The following is a 19,777-nucleotide window of genomic DNA, read 5'->3' as shown; positions in this document are numbered from 1 at the left end:
GCTTCATGCCTTAAGTTAATTCAGCAGCTATGAGGAAAGCAGGGCAATATGTCTGATCTACAGACATGGCTTTTTGTCATCAGGAGTCTTCTCTCTACTAATTAAACACGCATGACTGAAAACAATGACATTACTTTATATCCACTGCAGTTGGGAAGACTTGCAAGCCTTTGGCTAAGCCTGTATTCATCATAGCCAAAAATCAATTCAACACAGAAGCTGGTATGAAATTCTGACCCTTATTTCTTACCACAGAGACTGTTCATAGGGCAGCGCAATCATTTTTGTAACAGCAACTAAGGTGTCACAGCAAGATGAAACAGTAAGATAAGATGAAGCATGAGACATTTTAGCTTCATTCTTTAGAATCAGCAAGGTTCTACAAGTGCTCAAAGGAGACCAAAAAAAGATAATTGGGTTCCCAGCTCAGCATCTGTCTCCACTAATTAACAGAAGGAGCAAAGCAAGGAAGAATGTCAAGCAAGCAAACAAGGTACTTTCTTGTCCCTTTTCAAAGACTTCAGATTCATAGTTCTCCATGCAGGTAAAACTGCACTTCTACAGGAAGGGAAGGCCCAGTATGACTGCACAGCTGGCTGTCATGTCTGTGCAAAACTGTGCCCAGGTGTGACTGGAGAACAAGGTCACAAGGCACCCTAGTCATACAGGCCTGCTTCACCCAGGGCACTGCTTCTTCACTGATCATACTTCCAGCAACAGGAGATTTGGACAACACAAGCCCATAGAGATGCTGAAGCTGAGACAAACAGCCAAAGCTCCAGCTCCAGCAGCTGAGAGCATTTACTAGTAGCACTCATGACCACTACAAAGATTCTAGCTAGACACCTGTCTTTCCAGAAACCCTCATATGGTGAGATGATCAGGACAGGCAAATCAAATGCTGCCACAGAATTACCTTGTACACTGGAAGTCTGTATTAATTTTTCATTATCTGGGAAGTATTCCTCTTGAATAGGTGACAGGTGCACTTGAACATCTGGACTGATTTTAACACTCATTACCTATCACTGTGATTTATTGACAAAAGGTATCTGAAGTTACTTTCCACAAAAATAAAAATGGGCTCTCAAATAATTTCAACAGCAGAACCAAAGACTGAATGACTTGAAATTATATGACCATCCAGAGTAAATTGATCATCCAGAACAAACAGCAATCTCCTAATGGTGAGCCATGCTACTGCACTGTACCCGACCGGGCCAATAACCCTGACAATGTGAAAAGCAAACTTTTTGCAGTGTTGGGCAAGGCAACAAGTTTTCACCTGCCTTCATTATACTCCTAACCTTGGACAACACATCCAAAAAGCACGACAAAATAATATTTTTTAAGGTTTTTTTAGCACTTACTATGTTTTAATTATTCTTTTCCTCTGGGGCCGTTTTCCCCCTGTGAGGTGAGAATAGCTCTCAGAGCTGTCTGTATACCTGTTAATGCTCGCAAGAGCTAAACTATCTTCTGAAAAAGTTGGACAGCCATACTCTGATTTGCTTACAAGCAATCAAGCAGCTCAGCAGGCCTCTTGTGCAGGATCAACTAGTGTGAAAATACAAGACTAATTTGCTCACAAAGTGCTGTTCTCTATGCAGCCATGGTCTGACCTGTTTTACAGCAGGCTACAGCTCTCTACCCTGAAAACCATCACACATCAAACAGTGTCGCCTCTGCAGACACTAGATAATACCAAAGTGAACACCCCATTAACCAGGGTCCATCATCTTTGTATATCTGCCATGCCAGATGGTGATGTGAGTAAAGAGGAGGCAGCCTGCCATCCATCTCCACCAGCTAGCATTCTCTCCTGAGAGAAAGGGAAATGCTGGGCAACAGGCCCAGGTCTTCCCTCTCATCTTGGGACTGCGACATCAGGACCACCTCCATTCCTCTCTAAGTCATGATTTTTGCTTGGAAGAGCTTTAAATATAGTCCAGAACAATTACTCTGGCAGAAAGTACAGCTCTCAGCATGTACTAACACACATACATAAACCAGTCCTCAGCTAACCTTCACTGGGGGTACACTGCTTCAGGCATGCAGAGCCTATTAAGCTACGATCCCACCTCTGCCCTGTGTGGGAAGCCAGCAGCAAACACAAGGCTGATACATCCCTTTGTGCAGTTGTTTTGTGCAAAAGCCATCAGGCCCTCTTTCTATATGACACACATGACAAGAGAAAGACTCTGCATCAGAAAACCAAGACACAGCACAGAGGCAAAATCCTCAGGCTGGTCACCACAGCCCTGCCAGCAAACACAGCCTGCAGAGCTCCTGCTTAAGGAGGGGCACACCCTACACCCCACACTATGCCTCAGAACAGATATTGTCGAGACTTTCCCTGTTGCAAGGCAAATTCTGTTATCTGCACAGACAACCATGAAATAGAGTTTGCTAATGAAAAAAAGCAGAAAGAAATTACACTGACTTCTAACAGTGCAAAAAAAATTAAGCAGGCTTAAAGGAAACACCCTAAGAACAGTCATTGTATGCTTTAAGAAGTAAATTCTGAGCAAAGCTTCAAATTGTATGGTATTATAACTGGTTGAAAATTCTCCTGCTAATGTTCACAAAATAAAGACAAACTGCAAATTTCTTAGCCTCTGAACTGGCTTGTCAGTCACAGAGATGACAGACCACAGATGTGACAATTTAAAATACTGCATTATTACAACAAAATTATTTTCAGGAGTGGTAAACCAAACAAATTCAGGGATGGTATAAACTGTGGAGAAGGCTCTCCAAAGATCAAACCCAGCTCAGGGCAAGATGGGTTCTTCTACAGAAGCAGGTAGTAATTCTTTGCTGTTAAGACTGGATTTTCACTGCACTAGGAATATTATGCCCTGGATAATATACGGGTTTTAGATGTTTCAAAACATCAACTCAAAGTAAAATATATTAAAAAACCTCAAGCAATAGGGAGACTGAAAATCAAATGCCTTGGTCATATCTAGTTGCATACTACGTCACCACAATTCTAATGGCAAACATAAGCACACAAGGAATGGCAATGGCACTATGCTGTTAAAAATGCATGGAGCTAAGCAGAATTTAAAAGAGTAAGCTGTGACCAACGAGGACCCTGTCCAGAATTCCTTGTACTTGAGCAAGTGACCGTAAATTTAGTAGAAATTCAAATCACAGGAAGAGGCAGGGCTGGACATTTTAATCAAATGACCATTAGTAATAGCAGAAGTGTTTTCATAAGCTGGCTATGTAAGCATGCATCCATGAGGCTGCTAGTTCAAATGCAACCAGAAAACACTTATATGAGAATCATTCTCTCCCCAAAACAAGCAGGCAGAATGTATCCAGCACTATTTTCCTACTTGAAAATTATCACAGCACCACCTATCCAGTTTGAAGAGCTTCTCCCATTAAACTGGCATGGTTAATGATGAGCCTTAACGAAAACAGCAGGCAGAGCTTTCCACGATAAAAGCACCCTGACTGTCCTGCACTTGTATTTGTTCCTCCTTACATAGAAAGGCTGACGAGAAGAGAAAAAGCTACCCTCCCTTGGGTGTGAAGGCTCATCCTGTCAGATATGTGTTCCTCTTACTTGTCACAGTTCGGGGAACCTGACTGACATCTGACTTTTTCTAAAGTTTAGCAAAATTCCAAGTCTGCAGTCAGCAGATCATAGTAGCTCTTACTTTTTCTATGTTAAGGAAGACATGACACTTCTGAATTTAGAATTTAGTGCCAAGTCCTAATGCTCCTTATCCAGCACACTGCAGCATAAGCCACCTTCAGAACAAAGAGTAAAGCCAATCAAAAAATGGCAAAAATTAACAACAAGCCAATCATTACTGCACTTAGCTTAACCAGAAACACTGTCTACTTCCACTGAAAATATATCTACATCTGAATTATTTCAACCTCCCTACATTTCAATTTAGTTGGTCACTGTGAAGTTACCCTTACGGATAGTTGTTTGGGTTTGCTTTTGAGTATCAAGTCCAATGGAAGGAAATAACACCCTCAAACTTCAATAGTAAATAAAAGATTATGTTTTCTATGCCTAGTTTGGGGCAACCTTTGCAACTATTCAAGCCTTTCACTACTGGAAATCAGACTGTTGAGCAACAGCACTTCAAAATAATTGAAGAACTTTCTCAATATTTGGGAAAAACAGATGCTTAGTAAATAATGATTGCCCAAAGTCACACAAAGTTTTAGCTGGAAATCATGTCCCTCACATTCTAAGTGTGACACTATAGTACACTACACCAGGATGGTCCCAACAGACCCTGCCTTGGTAGTTTCAGGGGCTCATCCTTCCAGCTGGTTTTCTATTGGACTGTCAATACACTAACCAGTCCTTCCTTTTGGTACTGACATAACTTGCTGGCTGAAAATACACCCTAGAGCATTTGCGCCACTCTGCTTTACACAGATGACTGGATTACTTCTAGGCACAGAGAAGAGCAGTGCCTCCTGGTACTTTAGGAACCTGTTTCTGTGCACCACAGTCAGAAAGCACTGCAATTACCTGAAGAAAATGGAGTATGTACTGCTGGAAAGGTCTTATACATTATTTCTATGGATACACTAGTAAAATCCTTGCACTTTAAGGTAGCAGCAGAGATAACATGAAAAAGAAAGAAAAAGACCAGGTAGGTGAAGAAGACACTTGTGATCTTAAAGGGCTACTTCATTGTCTTGTGTTCTCTGGCTTTACAACACACTTCCCCACCTGCTAAGCAGGAAGCATCTGCTGCATCCTGGGATTGGGTTTTAGGGGTTCTTATTTGTGTTAGCTAGCCGAACCCTGTGTACCCCTGCGCTTCCCCCGTGTTGTTCCCCCCTGCGGTTTCTGGCCCCATGCTGCCTGCCATTGGATTTTCTCCCTCTGCCGCTCCTGTAACCACCCCCCCCGTCCGGCCCCAGGAAACCCCGTGCTGGCCGCCCCGAGCCACATGATCCCGCTCAGCCCGAGGCTCGGTGCCCGCCCCTGCGGGGTTCTCTGGTTGGTCGCTGTTGCTGGCGTCACCGCCACGGCAGCCGCCCCTATTGGCCGGCAGGCCGTGGATCCTCTCGCCCCACCCCTCCATAAAACCCTATCCCGCTGGCACCCAGGCGCCATTTTCTCCCATGCGAGTGCCAGGAGCGGTTGCGTCTTTCCATCGAACCGCGCCACGTGACCAATAAACCGTTCCTGCCAAAGACTGAGTAAATGGACAAATTCCTTACCTCTTTACCGGATTCCTAGCACACGGTAACAGAGACTGGCCAGCCCACGCGCCCGAGACACGGAGCCGTGTCCGGGAACCCGCGGCAGCAAACCCCGGCAGCACGTGGAAGCTACGCCACAGCCGGGCTCCCAAGAGCTGCGTGCAGCTGGGGAGAGCAAAAAACCACGCCGCAAGCATCTGAACAGAAGAGGGTAAAACCATAAGTGATAGCTGCTGACCGTGCTGTCACATAGTTGTGCTTTTGCTACAATGAATATTGTTAGGACAATGGACTTCCATGTCCACATCAGGTCTCAAGTATCAAATCAGCTTTTTCTTTTCTCCCTGCTGTTCTGAAGTAGCTTTTTGTTGGGCAGGTAGCAGTGCTGCTTTCCTAAGGAGGTGGTTGGCACAATCCAGAACAGGCACTCAGACTTCAGATACTGCTATCTTTGCAGTAAGCTGTCTTTGAGCTCCATCAGCAAATCTCCTTCTGGCACATATCTATGCTCAGTCAGCTTCAGATATGGTCCAATTATGTTTCAGCTGCACTTGTTAGAATAGAGAGGAACTATAAGGAAAAGACCTCCAAATATATAATAGCTTATGCTTATTAAGTTCTGACTGTCTGCAGTTATGTAAACCTTCTGACAATGTCAAGAAAAACACATCTAAATACTACCTCAGGTAGTATGTTCCTCTAAATATACATTTAGAAGAACAGGAAGGTTCAAGAAGGGGGGAAAAAACCCCAAAACACCAAAAGTCACAGGAAGGGTCTTATTTTAAATCCTTTTAAAGGGTCTTTTATTGCACCATTCTTAAATCTAAAGCTAAACAGAGAAAGGGAAGGAAACTCTGGCTGTTTACAGAGGATGTGTGTCACAGAACAGCATGAATCTCTCCCACAGATAGCACATAGAGTGCTGCCAGGTCACCATAAAAGCTAGGGCAAGATCTTCAGCTAATAGATGAGCTACAGTCCACTAAATTTTCAAAGCTACACCAATTTTTTATCAGCTGAGAATTCCTGATACACAGGCCTAAGCAATACACAGTTTTAACAAACTCTTGTTAATTATTGACACTTAGGAAATACATAAACCTATGCCTATTTTTTAAATTCTGCAGCTGTTGCATTTAATTCAATGGATTTTCCCAGAATTTTGAAAACAAAACATAAAAAGTATAAACATAAAACCCATAAGGTGAATTAAAAATGTATTAAAAAAATTCACAACTACTACTCTATAAAACACAACAACATCAAAAATCTCTAGGGTTGAAAGTGGAGAATGTCACATTTTAATAAAGCTGCAAATAAATTCAGCAACAGGTAGCACAATATTTTCATCAGGATCCTGCTATTAACAATCACTTATTTTATGACCAAAAATATTTAAATAGAACATGAAAGACTGCCCAAAAATTGAACTGTCATAGATTTTCAAAAAAATCGGGCAAGCAGTGCTCTGTCCTCTTGCCTGTGTAAAAAAGGACTTGATTTACCATCAACGTTTCTTTAAAGCCATCAGCTTTTATTGCATCCTGACTGCATTAAAAACTGTCACATCCTACTGTGTTTGAAATGAGGGCAGCTGTTTACTTATTTAACTTACAGGAATGCTGTAAAATTAGGTAATAAGTGTTTGTAATACATGCTGAAGATAAAATGTATTATTACTAGAGACAGCTCCAAGGCTGAATATTAACTTGAGAGATATGAGAGGTCAGACCCAAATTAGGCACTCTGGCCTCAGTACCAATCAAACACAGAAGTGTACAGGGCTTTTTCCAAATGGGGCAATTTCATAATCTCCACTCTCATGAGAGCTCAGGCCCATGGAAATCCCCTGAGAAAGCTGAACTTTTCATCAGATAACAGTGTTACATATTTCCTAGAGCACTACTAACACTAAGCTCAATGTGGAAAGTCTCTATCCTGCTGTCTCAACCAACCTCAGAATGTAGCTTAAATAAACCCAATGCAATCTTCCACAAATTAGGCATTGCTTAAGATTCTGAGATTCGAAGTCAGTGAAAAGAAACACAAATTTGACAGAGTGGAAAACAGAAAATAAAGGCAAATTGAAGCTAAAACAGCACAAGTTTTGGCAACAGTCCTGACATTAACAAGCTGTACTGACAAGGCTACATACAAAGAGGGAGATAATAGCAAAGTGTGAGAGGTTTAACTGTTCACTTAATGCTTCCCACTTTATTTGCTGGTTTAAAATAAAAGTCAGCGTTGACAGATGACGCTGACAAGGCTAAAGACTACAGAAAACTTTTAAAGTTCTCTGCAGCACATACTAATTACTGATAAACACAGTAAGCAATTCTTGTTTTCTTTATCATTGTGTCTTTATCTAGACAATTTAAGAAAGATAAAGGTGAAAGAAATTAGAAATTGCAATTCAGTATCTACCAGAATAGCTCTGTTGGTAATTGTAGTTATGGGTGGTGTTGACTCCCCTGCACACATTGAGACCATTAATTGGCACCATCAGGTTAGCGGGTTCTGAAGTAATGATACTGCCAGTGCAGCCTTATGCCAACAAGCTTGCAGTTTTCCTTGTGTTTTTTTAACAGGTTTCACACAATCTTCTGTGACAGGATTCTCAGAAATGTTTTTCTCAAACTCCTGTCACCTTGTATAGTTCAGACACTACAGCAAGACCAGATTTAACGTACCACTGCATATGTTTTCTCAATTCCCCATTCAAAGATATTTCAGTCTTGCTCTATCACATCCATACATATCTACCTAGAATCCAAGTTGGCATAATTCTAAACATCTGTCTTCAAAAGCATCTCTGTACAAATGAAGTTCAGACCAAAAGAAGGCATTAAAGCCCAGTTCTACAGAATCAGAATACAGCAATACACATTATGCTATATGTGTTTACCCATGTCAACCTCTAAGCAAAGTCACATAGCAACAACTGTTCGTTAACAGTCCCATGGAAAACAAGTATGATTCTCCTTGAAACAGATTTTAAAGCACAGCAGACCTTTGTACCTTGACCTCTACCAAGATAATTTTATTAGTTTTATCACATCCTTGGCTTCCAAATAATAAGGAAAGCAGAAGCAGGCTCTATTGAAATTGATAATTCTGTATCTAGTTATATTGCAGTTACAGGATGCTATTCACTGAATTATTCAAATATCATGTCATCTATCTAATTGAAGCTATACACCTAACTGCCCAATAAGAAACCTAGAACCAATGCTGACATAAAAAGTTGTGGTATTCACATACCCTCTGAACAGAAAGACACTTAACTATCTCAGGATTTCTCCTGAGAGAAGCTGTGAGAGAAACAGAGAAAAGATAATCAAAACAATTCTTATCTCATTCGCTGTTTGTGCCCATGTGGAATGTAGTCTGGAGATTGTTTACCCAAGGTGATTACTTGATTAAATTCTAGTGATTAGTATTCTGAATTGATTGACCAGGAGAGAGTCACAGGTTTTCTGGTTAGTTATTTAGTGATAGTTCTTGTTAGTGTACTATAGTGTAATAATGTTACAATATAGTATAATAAAGTAATTAATTAGCCTTCTTAAATCATTGGAGTTCAGACATCATTCTTCCCGAGTCGAGGATTCCAGCACCGATAAGAAGTCTTCTCTACTTTTGCCTATCTCTTGACTGTCAGCCTCCCAGTTTCAGTTGAGGACAGAAGAAATAACACACCAGTTGGATTCACAGAGAGACTTTGCTCACAACCTGTAGTAAGGGATTTAAAGTGCCCTTCCAAGAATGTTTTGGAAGTGTTTTTCCAGAAGATCTGCAGTTGCCTAAACAATTTCCATTTACTTAAAAAAAATAAACTCTAAGAATTTTCATGTCTATGCCTGTTCAGCAGCACAGAGATTTGAAGAAAAAATTAATTAGGTAAATGTGGGAAAACTGCCATATGTACCTGAATCTTCTACCCAATCAGCAACTACAATCTTTGTGCAATCCAAGTACCCTGCACTGGCTGCTTCTTCCACTTGTTCATTGTGACACACTACATCTGACCACAGCAGAAATCACAGTGGTTCCCACAGTCCCAGACTCTCCTTCCTGGAGGGATGCTTTGGGCTGGGAGGCAGTAGGAGCCAGGAATGCCCTAGGGAGTTCTGCTGAGGGCTAGTGCAAGGTAACTGCTACTGAATATGCAAAGGTAAAGTATCCTTCCTACCAACCCTAATAAATCAAGACCTCTCTACTGATACCACAGGGCAGCATTTTTGGCACTTGTTTCCCCTGGCCTAAAGGAAAGGCAAGGATCTGAATGTCACTGTGGAGCACACTACCAGAGAACCCAGGTGCGTATTTATGTGCAGCAACAGGAATGCCACCCTGCCACAGTTGGTGTTTGCAGGTGTTTCTGGGTATGAAGGCCACCTCGACATATGGTTTGCTGGTCTTCATTCTAGCCTAGCTGGTTTTTGCTAGGATTCTTCCCAAAGGAAGTCAGGGAGGAAACCAGTCTAATTAGGCAGGCGTAGGCAGGTACAAGAAACAATCTGAATATTTAGCTTGAGGGCATGGGTTCGATTTTGTTAGGGACAAGACACTGAGGAAGGAATTAGCCATCACCTTAATGTCACCTAGCAGATAATGTATGACATCCTATTTCCCTGAGCACCCTGTAATCATACAGTAATACACAAGCCACCAGAAAGCCTCTCCAAACGCTCTTCTTTAGCCCAAGCCCTCAACCATCCTTTACCTGTTAAACAAAAAAGGCACTAATAGCATTGACCAGACAGTGTGCAAACTCCTTCAGTGTTGACATCTCTGTGTGCAGCAGACTGCAACATCAGCAAAGAATGCCACCCAGCTGATGTTTGTCTCTTCTGCCACAAGCAATACTAATCCAGCAAACAACTGGGACAGGCAGGGCACATGTGGAATAATAGCCTAAGATCTGATGCAATTTCTTAGGCGATGTTTGTTTCCCTCTATTTCATTGCTCCATTTTTGTTTAGTTGGGTTGGCTTCAAGAAAAATAGAAACATGCCCTTTGGGGTTACTGAAAACAAAGAGCAATACAGTAAATACTAGCCAGGCTGGCATATATCTGCAACTTTAACAGCAACCAAAGAAGATGGCTTTAATTATACCTGTTTATTTATTACCCTGTGGCACTGCAGAACAAAGCATTTTGGAGTCTTGTAGACAGAAGGAAGAAATAAAGAAAGTGTGCCTCAGAGTCAATAGCAAGCTGTATCTCCATCTTTCAAAACAGAAGAAAAGCTTATTTCTTGCAAACACTTAACCTGATAAAATGGCACTGAGGCCAGCTGCAAATTCAGTGCCTGCAAGCAGCAATCCAAACCTACTGCAGCTGGCAATCCCAGCAGCCTTGTCATGCTCTTGAAAGTGCCATCACCAAGGTCTTTGGCTCTCTGTACTGATTTGCGCTCTGCCTTATCATGAGCATTAAAGACCTTGGTGACATTACTGGACAGACATGTAACAAATGGAACAGAGAGGGCACCTGGCACCTGCCTGCAAAATTGATTTTGTTATGGAATGTGTGTGCCTGCACGTAGATTTCACTGCTTGGGGCTTGCTGGAAGCAGCCACACAACAGCAGTGCCCATAGAGCATGACAGCTGCATGTGCTGAACTCCCTCACACCACCACTTAGCACTTTATCCTGGCATCCTGGCCAAAAAAGTTGCTACATGAAGCAACACTGGACTGTTCCCTACTGATAACACCTGCCTCCCCAACAGAGAGTTCTTCTCTGCTGTTCCTCCTCAAACCCCTCCACAAACAGCCCTGTTATGAGGAATTATCTCCCACCTTATCAAGAAGCACCTAAGATACAAAGCCTGTCGGAATGCATAGATAGCGTGTCCTGAACAAAACCTTCATGTCCTACCTTATGTTTAACAAATACACTGACACACTCATACCTGTGCAAGCAACGTGAGCCATCTTAAGTAGGTCTCTCATCCCCAAGGTTCAGCTCATGCCTAACTTCAGACCAGATGACTAAGAGTCACACCTTGAACATTAGTTTGTGAGGGTTGTTTTAAAGAAGGTTCAAGCGAAAGGACTTTGGCAAATGCCCTCTGAACAGATTGAGACATCAGAAGCCAGATATAGACATCAATGCTCTGCATGACTAGCATTAGCTTCAATTTGCAATGAGAGACCAACTCCTGGAAGCCTGTATCAAAATCATCAGGCAGGAGTGGGAAGAGTGTGTGAGGGGAGAGGGGAGAAAGGAGCTGCAGAAACTCCAGAGTCCATGTCACACACCAAGGAGCACACAGTTCATTCCACTGGGGAAGTTGCAAAATTTCACCTGTCTGCACCACCAATTCACATGGCTTCAGGTCCAGGCCAGAGTTAAAACATACAGGACATTACATTTTCATTTATTAGCTTATCGATAATTAGCCCTCCTGCTACTGGGGAAACACATGTATAGAGACAGTGCTTTCAGGCTGGGTGGTGCACTTACATCTGACACCCACTCCTGTTTCCTTAGATTCCCAGAGTCACTGGAAGAAATGCCCCAGAGTGAAGAGGATTTGTATCTTTCACACCTCATTGTCAACAGCAACTGAGAGTTGACCTTCCTTGCACAGGAATCTAACCACTGCCAAGTATAAATATACGAGTGCTTCTAAGATTAGAGGATGCTGTTTCATACTGTCAAAGAATGACTCACACAGCCAAGGAGCAGGTAGTAGGATCCACCAAGCTGGATGGCTTTGTAAATTAGCATGAGAAAGACAAACAGGCTTTGTTCTCCAAAAGTCTTACCAACAATGGACAATCTGTCATTCCAATGACACAGAGGCTTGATTTTTTGATTACACATTTGAAGTATTTTATTATAGAAATATAGTCTGTGATGACTGGGTCTGAGGCTTGTTTTTACAGTCAGTCCACTAGTCTTTACAGTAGAGAGAAATATGAGCCTTCCGACTTTCAATTTGTTTAGCATTCCATATGCAAAACTCTTCCTGGAATCACTCCTCCCCCTCAAACCTTCCCAGCAGCAAGAGCTTCAGTTTATGGCTTTGACAGTGTTCTTGTAAATGTCCATGTCTGACATTCACTGCATATATCAATACAAAACACCAGACCAGGATCTACTCTCTTTGGAAGTGTTAACTCGTCAATGCAAGTGTAAAAGTAGTACTGCTAAAGAGTAAAATACTACTACTGGAAGTATAAAACCAGTAACAAAAATATCTGTCATTCTGATGGAGAGAGCTTGTTCCCAGCAAATCAAACCAAACAGTTGAAGATATCCATGAAAACAACATCAAACTTCTCCTTGGGAAATAGTAAACTCATTTTGGCTGTGTTCATTATGTGTCCATCTCTGCAGAAAGGGTTCACTCTGTATCCTCTCCCTTCTGAAGCTGCTCCAGATTTAGGTAAAAGCATGAGGATGCCACTCACCAGTTCTCCGAGTAAAAAGCGAGAAGGCCTGGTGGTATGGATACTGAGCTCCTCAGCAAGGAGGTGTGTCCTTTATACACAAGTATGAACTAATGGTCAGAGTCAGTAGACCCCACAGTATTATATGCAGATGTGATCACATCAGAATTCTGCACAACCCTGAAGAGGAAAGAGGGGGATTAAATACCCAAGACAAATACCTTGCACAGTCCATGTCTGTACATACATTCACCACATACCTGCCAACCTGTCACTAACAGTGCAGGTTATTCCAAGGTGACCTGCAATGTACTGAGCAACACAGAAAAGAATGTAAAAACACCATCTCTGCTTTAAGTGTGCTCAGTACACATCAGACTCTGTGACACTATTCACATCATACCAGCTCAGATATTTTTTTCCCTGCAGCCTGCCTGAGCCATTCTCAAATGATGAGAGCTAAGAAGAACTATTGCTGTGAAACCAAGGACAATTTTCACAAAACACCAAAATACCACCTATGTCCAAAGAGCTCTACATGCTGCATAAAGGTTGTGGGTGAAGACACTCAATGGCTGTGCTCCCTTTTCTATTTCCCTGCTGTATGTCTTTCTAAATTGTTAGTTTCCATCACTTCCACTAGCCACATGTCACACTAACACAGCAGCTAAGATAGACCATCTTTCAGAGAAGAATATGCCAAAAAACTTTTACAAGGTACCACATCAGAGAGACCCAGCAACAGCAAAAGATCCACCATATTTCCTGAGACTGGACAGAGCTCTTCCATGTCCCAGCTCTGCTGCAAGCTTCCCACGTGATCTCACACTAGTCACTCATTCATCTGCACAGGACAGGAAGGCACATCATCTTCTCATACAAGCTAAAAATTGAAGTATTCTAATTATCATAGGAAATAGGGCAGTGAAACCAGACAGTTTTATTTTGTACCCTGCCATTCAAAATCCTGCCAGACAATATCAGAGTATACTACACCAAAGTCATACAGGGATAAAAAAATCCTCCTCCAAAACCAAACACAAGAAGGGAAATGGATATTTCATTGTCAGATAATAATCAGCTTTGAGTTTGTAAACTGGAGGCCAACATCAGTTTTTCCCCATCTGTGTTCTTCCAGCACACCTCCCTCTGGAGCTCGGAGGGTAGAACACTAAATTGTAGCTACATTGCGTTCACTGCTTCACAAAATACCAAAATAACTAGTGCTTTCCAAAAAGACACACTACTTCAGCTCCTTTGAGAAAACAAGCACTTTTACTAACTTCAGTGCGCCCAGGATTATAGTTTCCCATCCAAAACAGCTGCTGTTCTTGGCATTACACACCATGCCTTTTTTCTTCCACCAAACAAAATAAAGAGCACACAAAGCTCTGACACAGGAGAGGCTTAAGGTACTTCTGCAGGATTGGAAAAGGTTTGATAAGCCGTAAATTATAATCATGCACATTCATATTATGGCATGTTCCTGAAATTTACACGCACATGAAATTAACCAGTCCAGAAATACCAAATACTGACTCTTTCTATCAGGCCTTTACCTAAGCCAGAGGAATTTCCCAACTTGCGTAGTTTTCCCAGGACCTTTTGGACATCCTTTATACTCGTGTCCTGTTGGCTGTACAACAGTAACCTCCTGGCATCCGAGAACAGGCGGGAAACACTGCGGGAAAACAGAAAAACAACCAACAGTCATCAGCTCTGTGAGCCATCATCCACAGGTATAGTTTTACATACCAATTCCAAACTTTAATCCCCCTGTCACTCCAGCACAAAAAACCCTTTCCTCAATGACTACCTTGTGACAATCCAAGAAGCCTAATAAAAGATGTCTGCTAATGCAAGGTCAATGTAAGTTACACTGAACATCATGCATTTGAAAGCATTTTTAGGATGGAGATGTAGAAGGCTTCATGGTGCCTATAAACTGCTGCTTCTTAGAAGCACAATAATTCAAGAATATCCTTGCTCCTTTCAAATGCTTCTCCATGTTGCAGATGCATTATGCTCTGCAGCAAGCCTATCTTTCCCGACACCTTGAATGTAGCAAGTAGGGCAAGGTATAGAAATTGTGCTTCCTGCATCATGTTAGCCAGTAATAAGTAAAAAACATTAGGGAGTATTCCCTAAACCTGTTCACAGCCTCTCACTCTATGCTGTTCAGAGGTTTATTAACCAGAAAAAAAGATGCTCTGAAAAAAGGAGCATCTCAAAAAGTCTTACTTTTTTGGCGTCAAACTCTGAACCCATGTCAGAGAATGGACTCTGTCCTTATCCACACAAAGGTTTTCATTCACCAAGAGCTTCAGGTACTTGGACTTGGGAATTCTGCACACGTACCAGCTGTCTGCTAGCCCCTATGAACTTGGCAATTGAAGAATCTGGTACTTCAGAGGTGGTAGAAACTGTAAAACCCTCACATAGTGTAAGATTACACAACTGGTAGGTGACTTACAATCCCTTTCCCCCATGTTTCCCCAAGAACAGAGATGAGGCAAAAGCAGACAGACTCACATGGAGGCATTGAAGTTTCCAACAATACCAGGGGATTCCCCGGGAGTTGGATACCGGAAACATGGGTTGTTGGCATTGCAGATGATCCCCTGTATCCATGGCAAGGTTCCTGCTGAAGGCATAGCTTTATTTGGAAAGTGACCTAGAAGAGAAACACAGGAGTTAGGAGACAAACACATGATACAATCCTCTAATATACAGGATTGTATTTGAAGAGCAGTGCTAACCCTGCACTGGTTATTGACCAAAGTGCCTATGAAAGAGCAGAACAGCCATACTAAGAAGTACTGAGCTTGTATTAGACTCTCCACACTGCTCTTCCAAATCTTCTTGCTGAAGTCTAAACCTTTCCACTAAAGAACTAGTGAAGTCATAGGCCAGAGTTTACATCCTGTTTAAGAAGAAAGCAGTATTCATGACAGATCTCCACCAGTATGCCACTTGTATACTTGTGAATCCCATAACCCCCAATGACTGGGAAAGAAAGGCCTCCCTTGTATAATCCTGGACCTTACATAAGCTGCCAGGCTGCTTTTTGCAATGAGCTTGCTTCCTCCACTCCACACTAGGGAAGGTTATGCCCCTTCCTCAGTATCTTAAAGCTCAAGATGTTGAGGATCAGATGCCCAGCCCCTCCCCTCTGATGCCCACCTCAACCTCCCAGCATGCAATCACTCAGGGGGCTGGCTCCCTACCTCCACAACCCCAAAGGAAGTATCAAAGCCCAAGAAAGAAGTAGTATCAAAGCTGTTAAATTACAGCAAGGCGGATTCATGTGGATGGCTGAAGGAAGATGGGAATCTTACCAACCCTCCCTGAAGAAAGCCAAGGACTCTGTGCAGGAGAAGGGTTAAGGAAACAAAGTTTGTTTCCAGTAGCCAGTTCTCTGTGCTCCTAGTTCTCTGCTTAAAAGAAGAGCTATTTACCTGACTGACTTTTGTTTCATTTTGCCTTTTTGTTCTTCTTGGCTGAAGGGCTTGTGGTGAAGGAGGGGGAGGGAGAAAGAGGAAAAATGCTAAGACTTTCAGATTCATCTTGTAAAATTTCCCAGAGAATCATCTTCTCTGTCCTCCATGCCTTTCATTTTACATTGTTAGTAACTCAAAGAAAATGTTCAGAGCAATGTCGAAAGAGGAATGGCACACAAGAGTTTATGGTAACCTTTTAGACACAGTGATGCATGTAATACCAGTTCCTCCAAGAGTAAAGCAGGAATCTGTTGGTTTTAAATCAGTTAAGCTACACAGAAAACAGTGCAACAGCACATAATTTTCAATTACATAGCTGCAAATGTCTAGCTTTTCAAAAAAGATTAGTCATGTCTTGTCAGATTCTCTCCCTCCCACCAAAAAAGTGCTTTTTGAATACTTTGAAGGGTCACAGGAACCAAAAAGAAAAGTTCTACACGACACAAGACAGCACTAGCATTCTAGCCCCAACAGCAGTCTAATATGTCTTCTCTCACTGGTCTGGTGAAAGCCACATAACTATCACTTCAAAGTTAATTGTTCCTTCACATTTTAAGAGAAAACTTCCTCATACTAAGCTAGGCCGTTAGAAACAAGAAACCCTGACAACAGTCCAATCCTTGGTTCTTCTCAACCAGGGAAAGAAAACTGAAAATTTTACTTGTTTATTGAAAAAGACTACCATTAAAATACTGAGGCTATGTGGAAGCTACAAAGCACTTGCACACAGCTCTGTTACTATCAGCTATCAGCAGGCATTATTGCTATCACCTACAAGTGATTTCATAACAGCATACAACACTGCCACTACAGATAACAATCCTACTTCCCTTAAGGCATCCACAGGGTTGCCAAAAAGTTTGCCATCAACCCAAAAGCCTTCTTTCTTTCTATGTCTGTTTACAGTTCAGCAAAAACTGCTTCACTTCACAACACATCCACATCTGTCAGCATAAGTGAACATTCAGTGAAACCAATCCAGACAACACAATTTAGAAACCTATTCAAAGATTCTCTTCAGAAAACAAAGAGGAATTAGCCATAGAAGTGAATTAAAAGTTACCAGATGCCCTGTGCTCTATAACTGCTGAGGACAACGTAAGAAGGTGGACAAAGCAATAATAGTCAACATAAATGGGAAAAGGAGTGCAGGTGAAAGACTCAAAACTATGCTTATGACACCATGGTGCCAGAGCAAATGTTTTACATGAAGGTTACTGACTAGCAAGACCAAGCCGAGTAGTTCTACGAAATCACAGCTCTTGCTAGGTTTCAGTTTATATACAGCCCTGCCATACCCGAAATTAATTACCACTGTGGTTGCTGGTTATTTAGAAAAGCTGAGTAGAGTGCTAATTGCTTCTCTTCAGCTTCATATCTGTATTACAGGTATCTCTCCTGATGTCACCGTAACATTCAGTCAGAAGAAGCAGTTCAAATTCCAAGTAAAGTATGAGATTTAACTTAGGGAAGTTTTAACTATGCTGTTGAGTGCTGAAAAAGCGAGTTAAGCAGTACATGGGATCAGCAAAGTCCAAAGTGTAATGGGAAACTGCAAACACAAACACCTCAGCTTTAAAAGAGACCAGCTTGAACACCCAGCAAACAGCACAAAATGCCCCAGATACTGCAAAGACAGGATAAGTGCTGTAAAAGGGAGTTTTTTCCTTACTTCAAGAAAGAAACACTTCAGAGGGCCCTTCAGAAACATGTTTTGCTGACCCTTAAACTTTACCTTGCAGTAATCAGGCTAAGAAAAACAAAGAGCTCTTCCACAATCAGTTAATTGCAGTATGAAGCTGTCACCAAACACAGTAAAACAACATTATCTTGCTAATAAACAAGACACGCTTCCTAAATCAAATGGCAACCAAAGAGACCTATAGATAGTAATTTATAAAGAACAAGCTTCCTTGGAAAGAAAAGCAGAAATGTGCATATTTAGGGTGCAAAGAGAAAAGTAGAATTTTTTTTTGTCAGCAATGTATGACTGCTGAATCTACTAAATGCAGAGCTGACACTGTAATAGTTTGAAGGAATGGAATCACTCTTGCGCTCTTTAATGTGATGCATTAATGCATTTTACTACATGGAAACAAGATTGCTTTCTTAGAGATCTTAGAATACTGCATTCTTTTATGCTAAGTCACACACAGATCAAAAAAGAAAAGTAAAATTGGGGTTCTGTGCAGGTTTTATAGTTATTGCAGAGTTGTACAGCAAATTCTCAGGTAATATAAATACAAAGTGAGAAAAAGCAAGAAAAAGAGCAGCAACGTACAGTCCTGGAGCAACATCAGTTAACTGCAGTTCCCAAGGTGGAAGCAAAGGAGTTATTAAGCCCTCCTACATATTTCTGACTGAAGTAGGGAACCACTGATCTTTGCATCTTGCCAGCTGCATTACTGCATTCTAACCATGAAACAAAAAGCATTTTGGCTGCAGCTGTTGTGTTTGGTACTTACATTCATGCTGCTCATAGGGCGGATATGAAAGTCTTACAGAGATCAGGATGAAGAAGATAAACAGGGGCCAGGCAATTTCGATCAGCAGCTGGAACTGGAAACAATAAAGGCAAAGTATTAAGACATCATACTCAAAATAAAGGTCAGACCAGAAGTTCTCGGACAATCCAATTGTAAGCCAATACAGTTTTGTAAGCACTGTCTCACTTTGCTCTGCCTACGCATGCCAGGATCAAGAAGGTTGTTCCTCTAGCTTCAGAGGATAATCTGCAAAGAATTACAATTTCTTTTCTCATTGATATGTGCCAGTTATTCAACTAAAATGGATGCGCTAAATGCCTATTTTTGGCTTTTTATATCTTTCTGTCCCCTGACTGAAAGAAACCTCCCAATTAATCTTTCTAGAAATGAGCTGAATTTTTCATCCCGTATTTTGAGGCAGTTGAGTACTTATATCTCACTCTCACAGCAGACCATTAAGCTTCTACCCCAACACATCAGGCATGGAAACTGTGCTGATGCATGCTATGCCAACTCTTTCAGTACTGCAGAAGTATATTGGTATCTAGAAAGCAGACCTACTAAGATTAGGCTCATATCTAGTCTGTTGTGTTCTAATTTATGTTTTTTCCTGAAGGTAGGCAGCACCCACTGGCGGAGGTCATCTACTGAAAGGCAGTGAATATCAGGTAAATAAATAAAGAACTCAGTTATTTAGAGGGACAAGACAAGAAGAAAAAGCCTGATATTAAATATACAACATTTCTTAGACAAAGAATTGGAGAAAAATTCACTGAGATGTGTCACATCCCACTGAAGATGTGGACAAAAGTAAGTCTCCAGCCTAGAGCTTCTGACACACAAGCTGAAGTTTCCCAGACTGGAGCTGCAGTATTCACATCCCTACTTTCCCACTTCAGAAAGACTGCATAAACGTGTATTTTCAGTAAGCTATGAGACAAGGAAAACCTGACAGCTTTTTATGCTGCTATTCCATATGTTTCTTATCTATTACTAGTAGCAGAACAGAGTGCTTTCTTGGTCAAACGAAGAAAAATATTTTCCACTTCTTTCCTGAAAAACTTTATCTTTTCTAATAAGAGGTCCACATCATTCACCTTAAAAGCCAGAGTGTAAGACCTGCAACCTAGTGGGAGGCAGTATCCCCACCCACAGACATGTTTTTCCATCTTCCATCATTAACAG

At 41.6% G+C, this 19,777-nt stretch overlaps 1 protein-coding gene across 3 annotated transcripts in view; it reads right to left on the bottom strand.

Moving 5' to 3' along the window:
* Window positions 1–19,777, bottom strand: part of ABCA1 (ATP binding cassette subfamily A member 1) — a 95,462-nt gene that overhangs the window by 54,300 nt on the left and 21,385 nt on the right. For all 3 annotated transcript variants that reach the window (XM_053968733.1, XM_053968734.1, XM_053968735.1), the window contains exons 3-5: window positions 18,572–18,665; window positions 15,139–15,280; window positions 14,166–14,287 (exon numbers count right to left, since the gene is read on the bottom strand). In XM_053968733.1, coding sequence (XP_053824708.1) covers window positions 14,166–14,287; window positions 15,139–15,280; window positions 18,572–18,665 — 358 coding nt within the window. The remainder of the gene's footprint in view (window positions 1–14,165; window positions 14,288–15,138; window positions 15,281–18,571; window positions 18,666–19,777) is intronic.

This window comes from Vidua chalybeata, chromosome Z (genome assembly GCF_026979565.1).
Source record: "Vidua chalybeata isolate OUT-0048 chromosome Z, bVidCha1 merged haplotype, whole genome shotgun sequence".
Taxonomy (NCBI): Eukaryota; Metazoa; Chordata; class Aves; order Passeriformes; family Viduidae; genus Vidua; species Vidua chalybeata.
The sequence above is the reverse complement of the archived record's forward strand: the minus strand, read 5'-3'. Positions and strand labels throughout refer to the sequence as shown.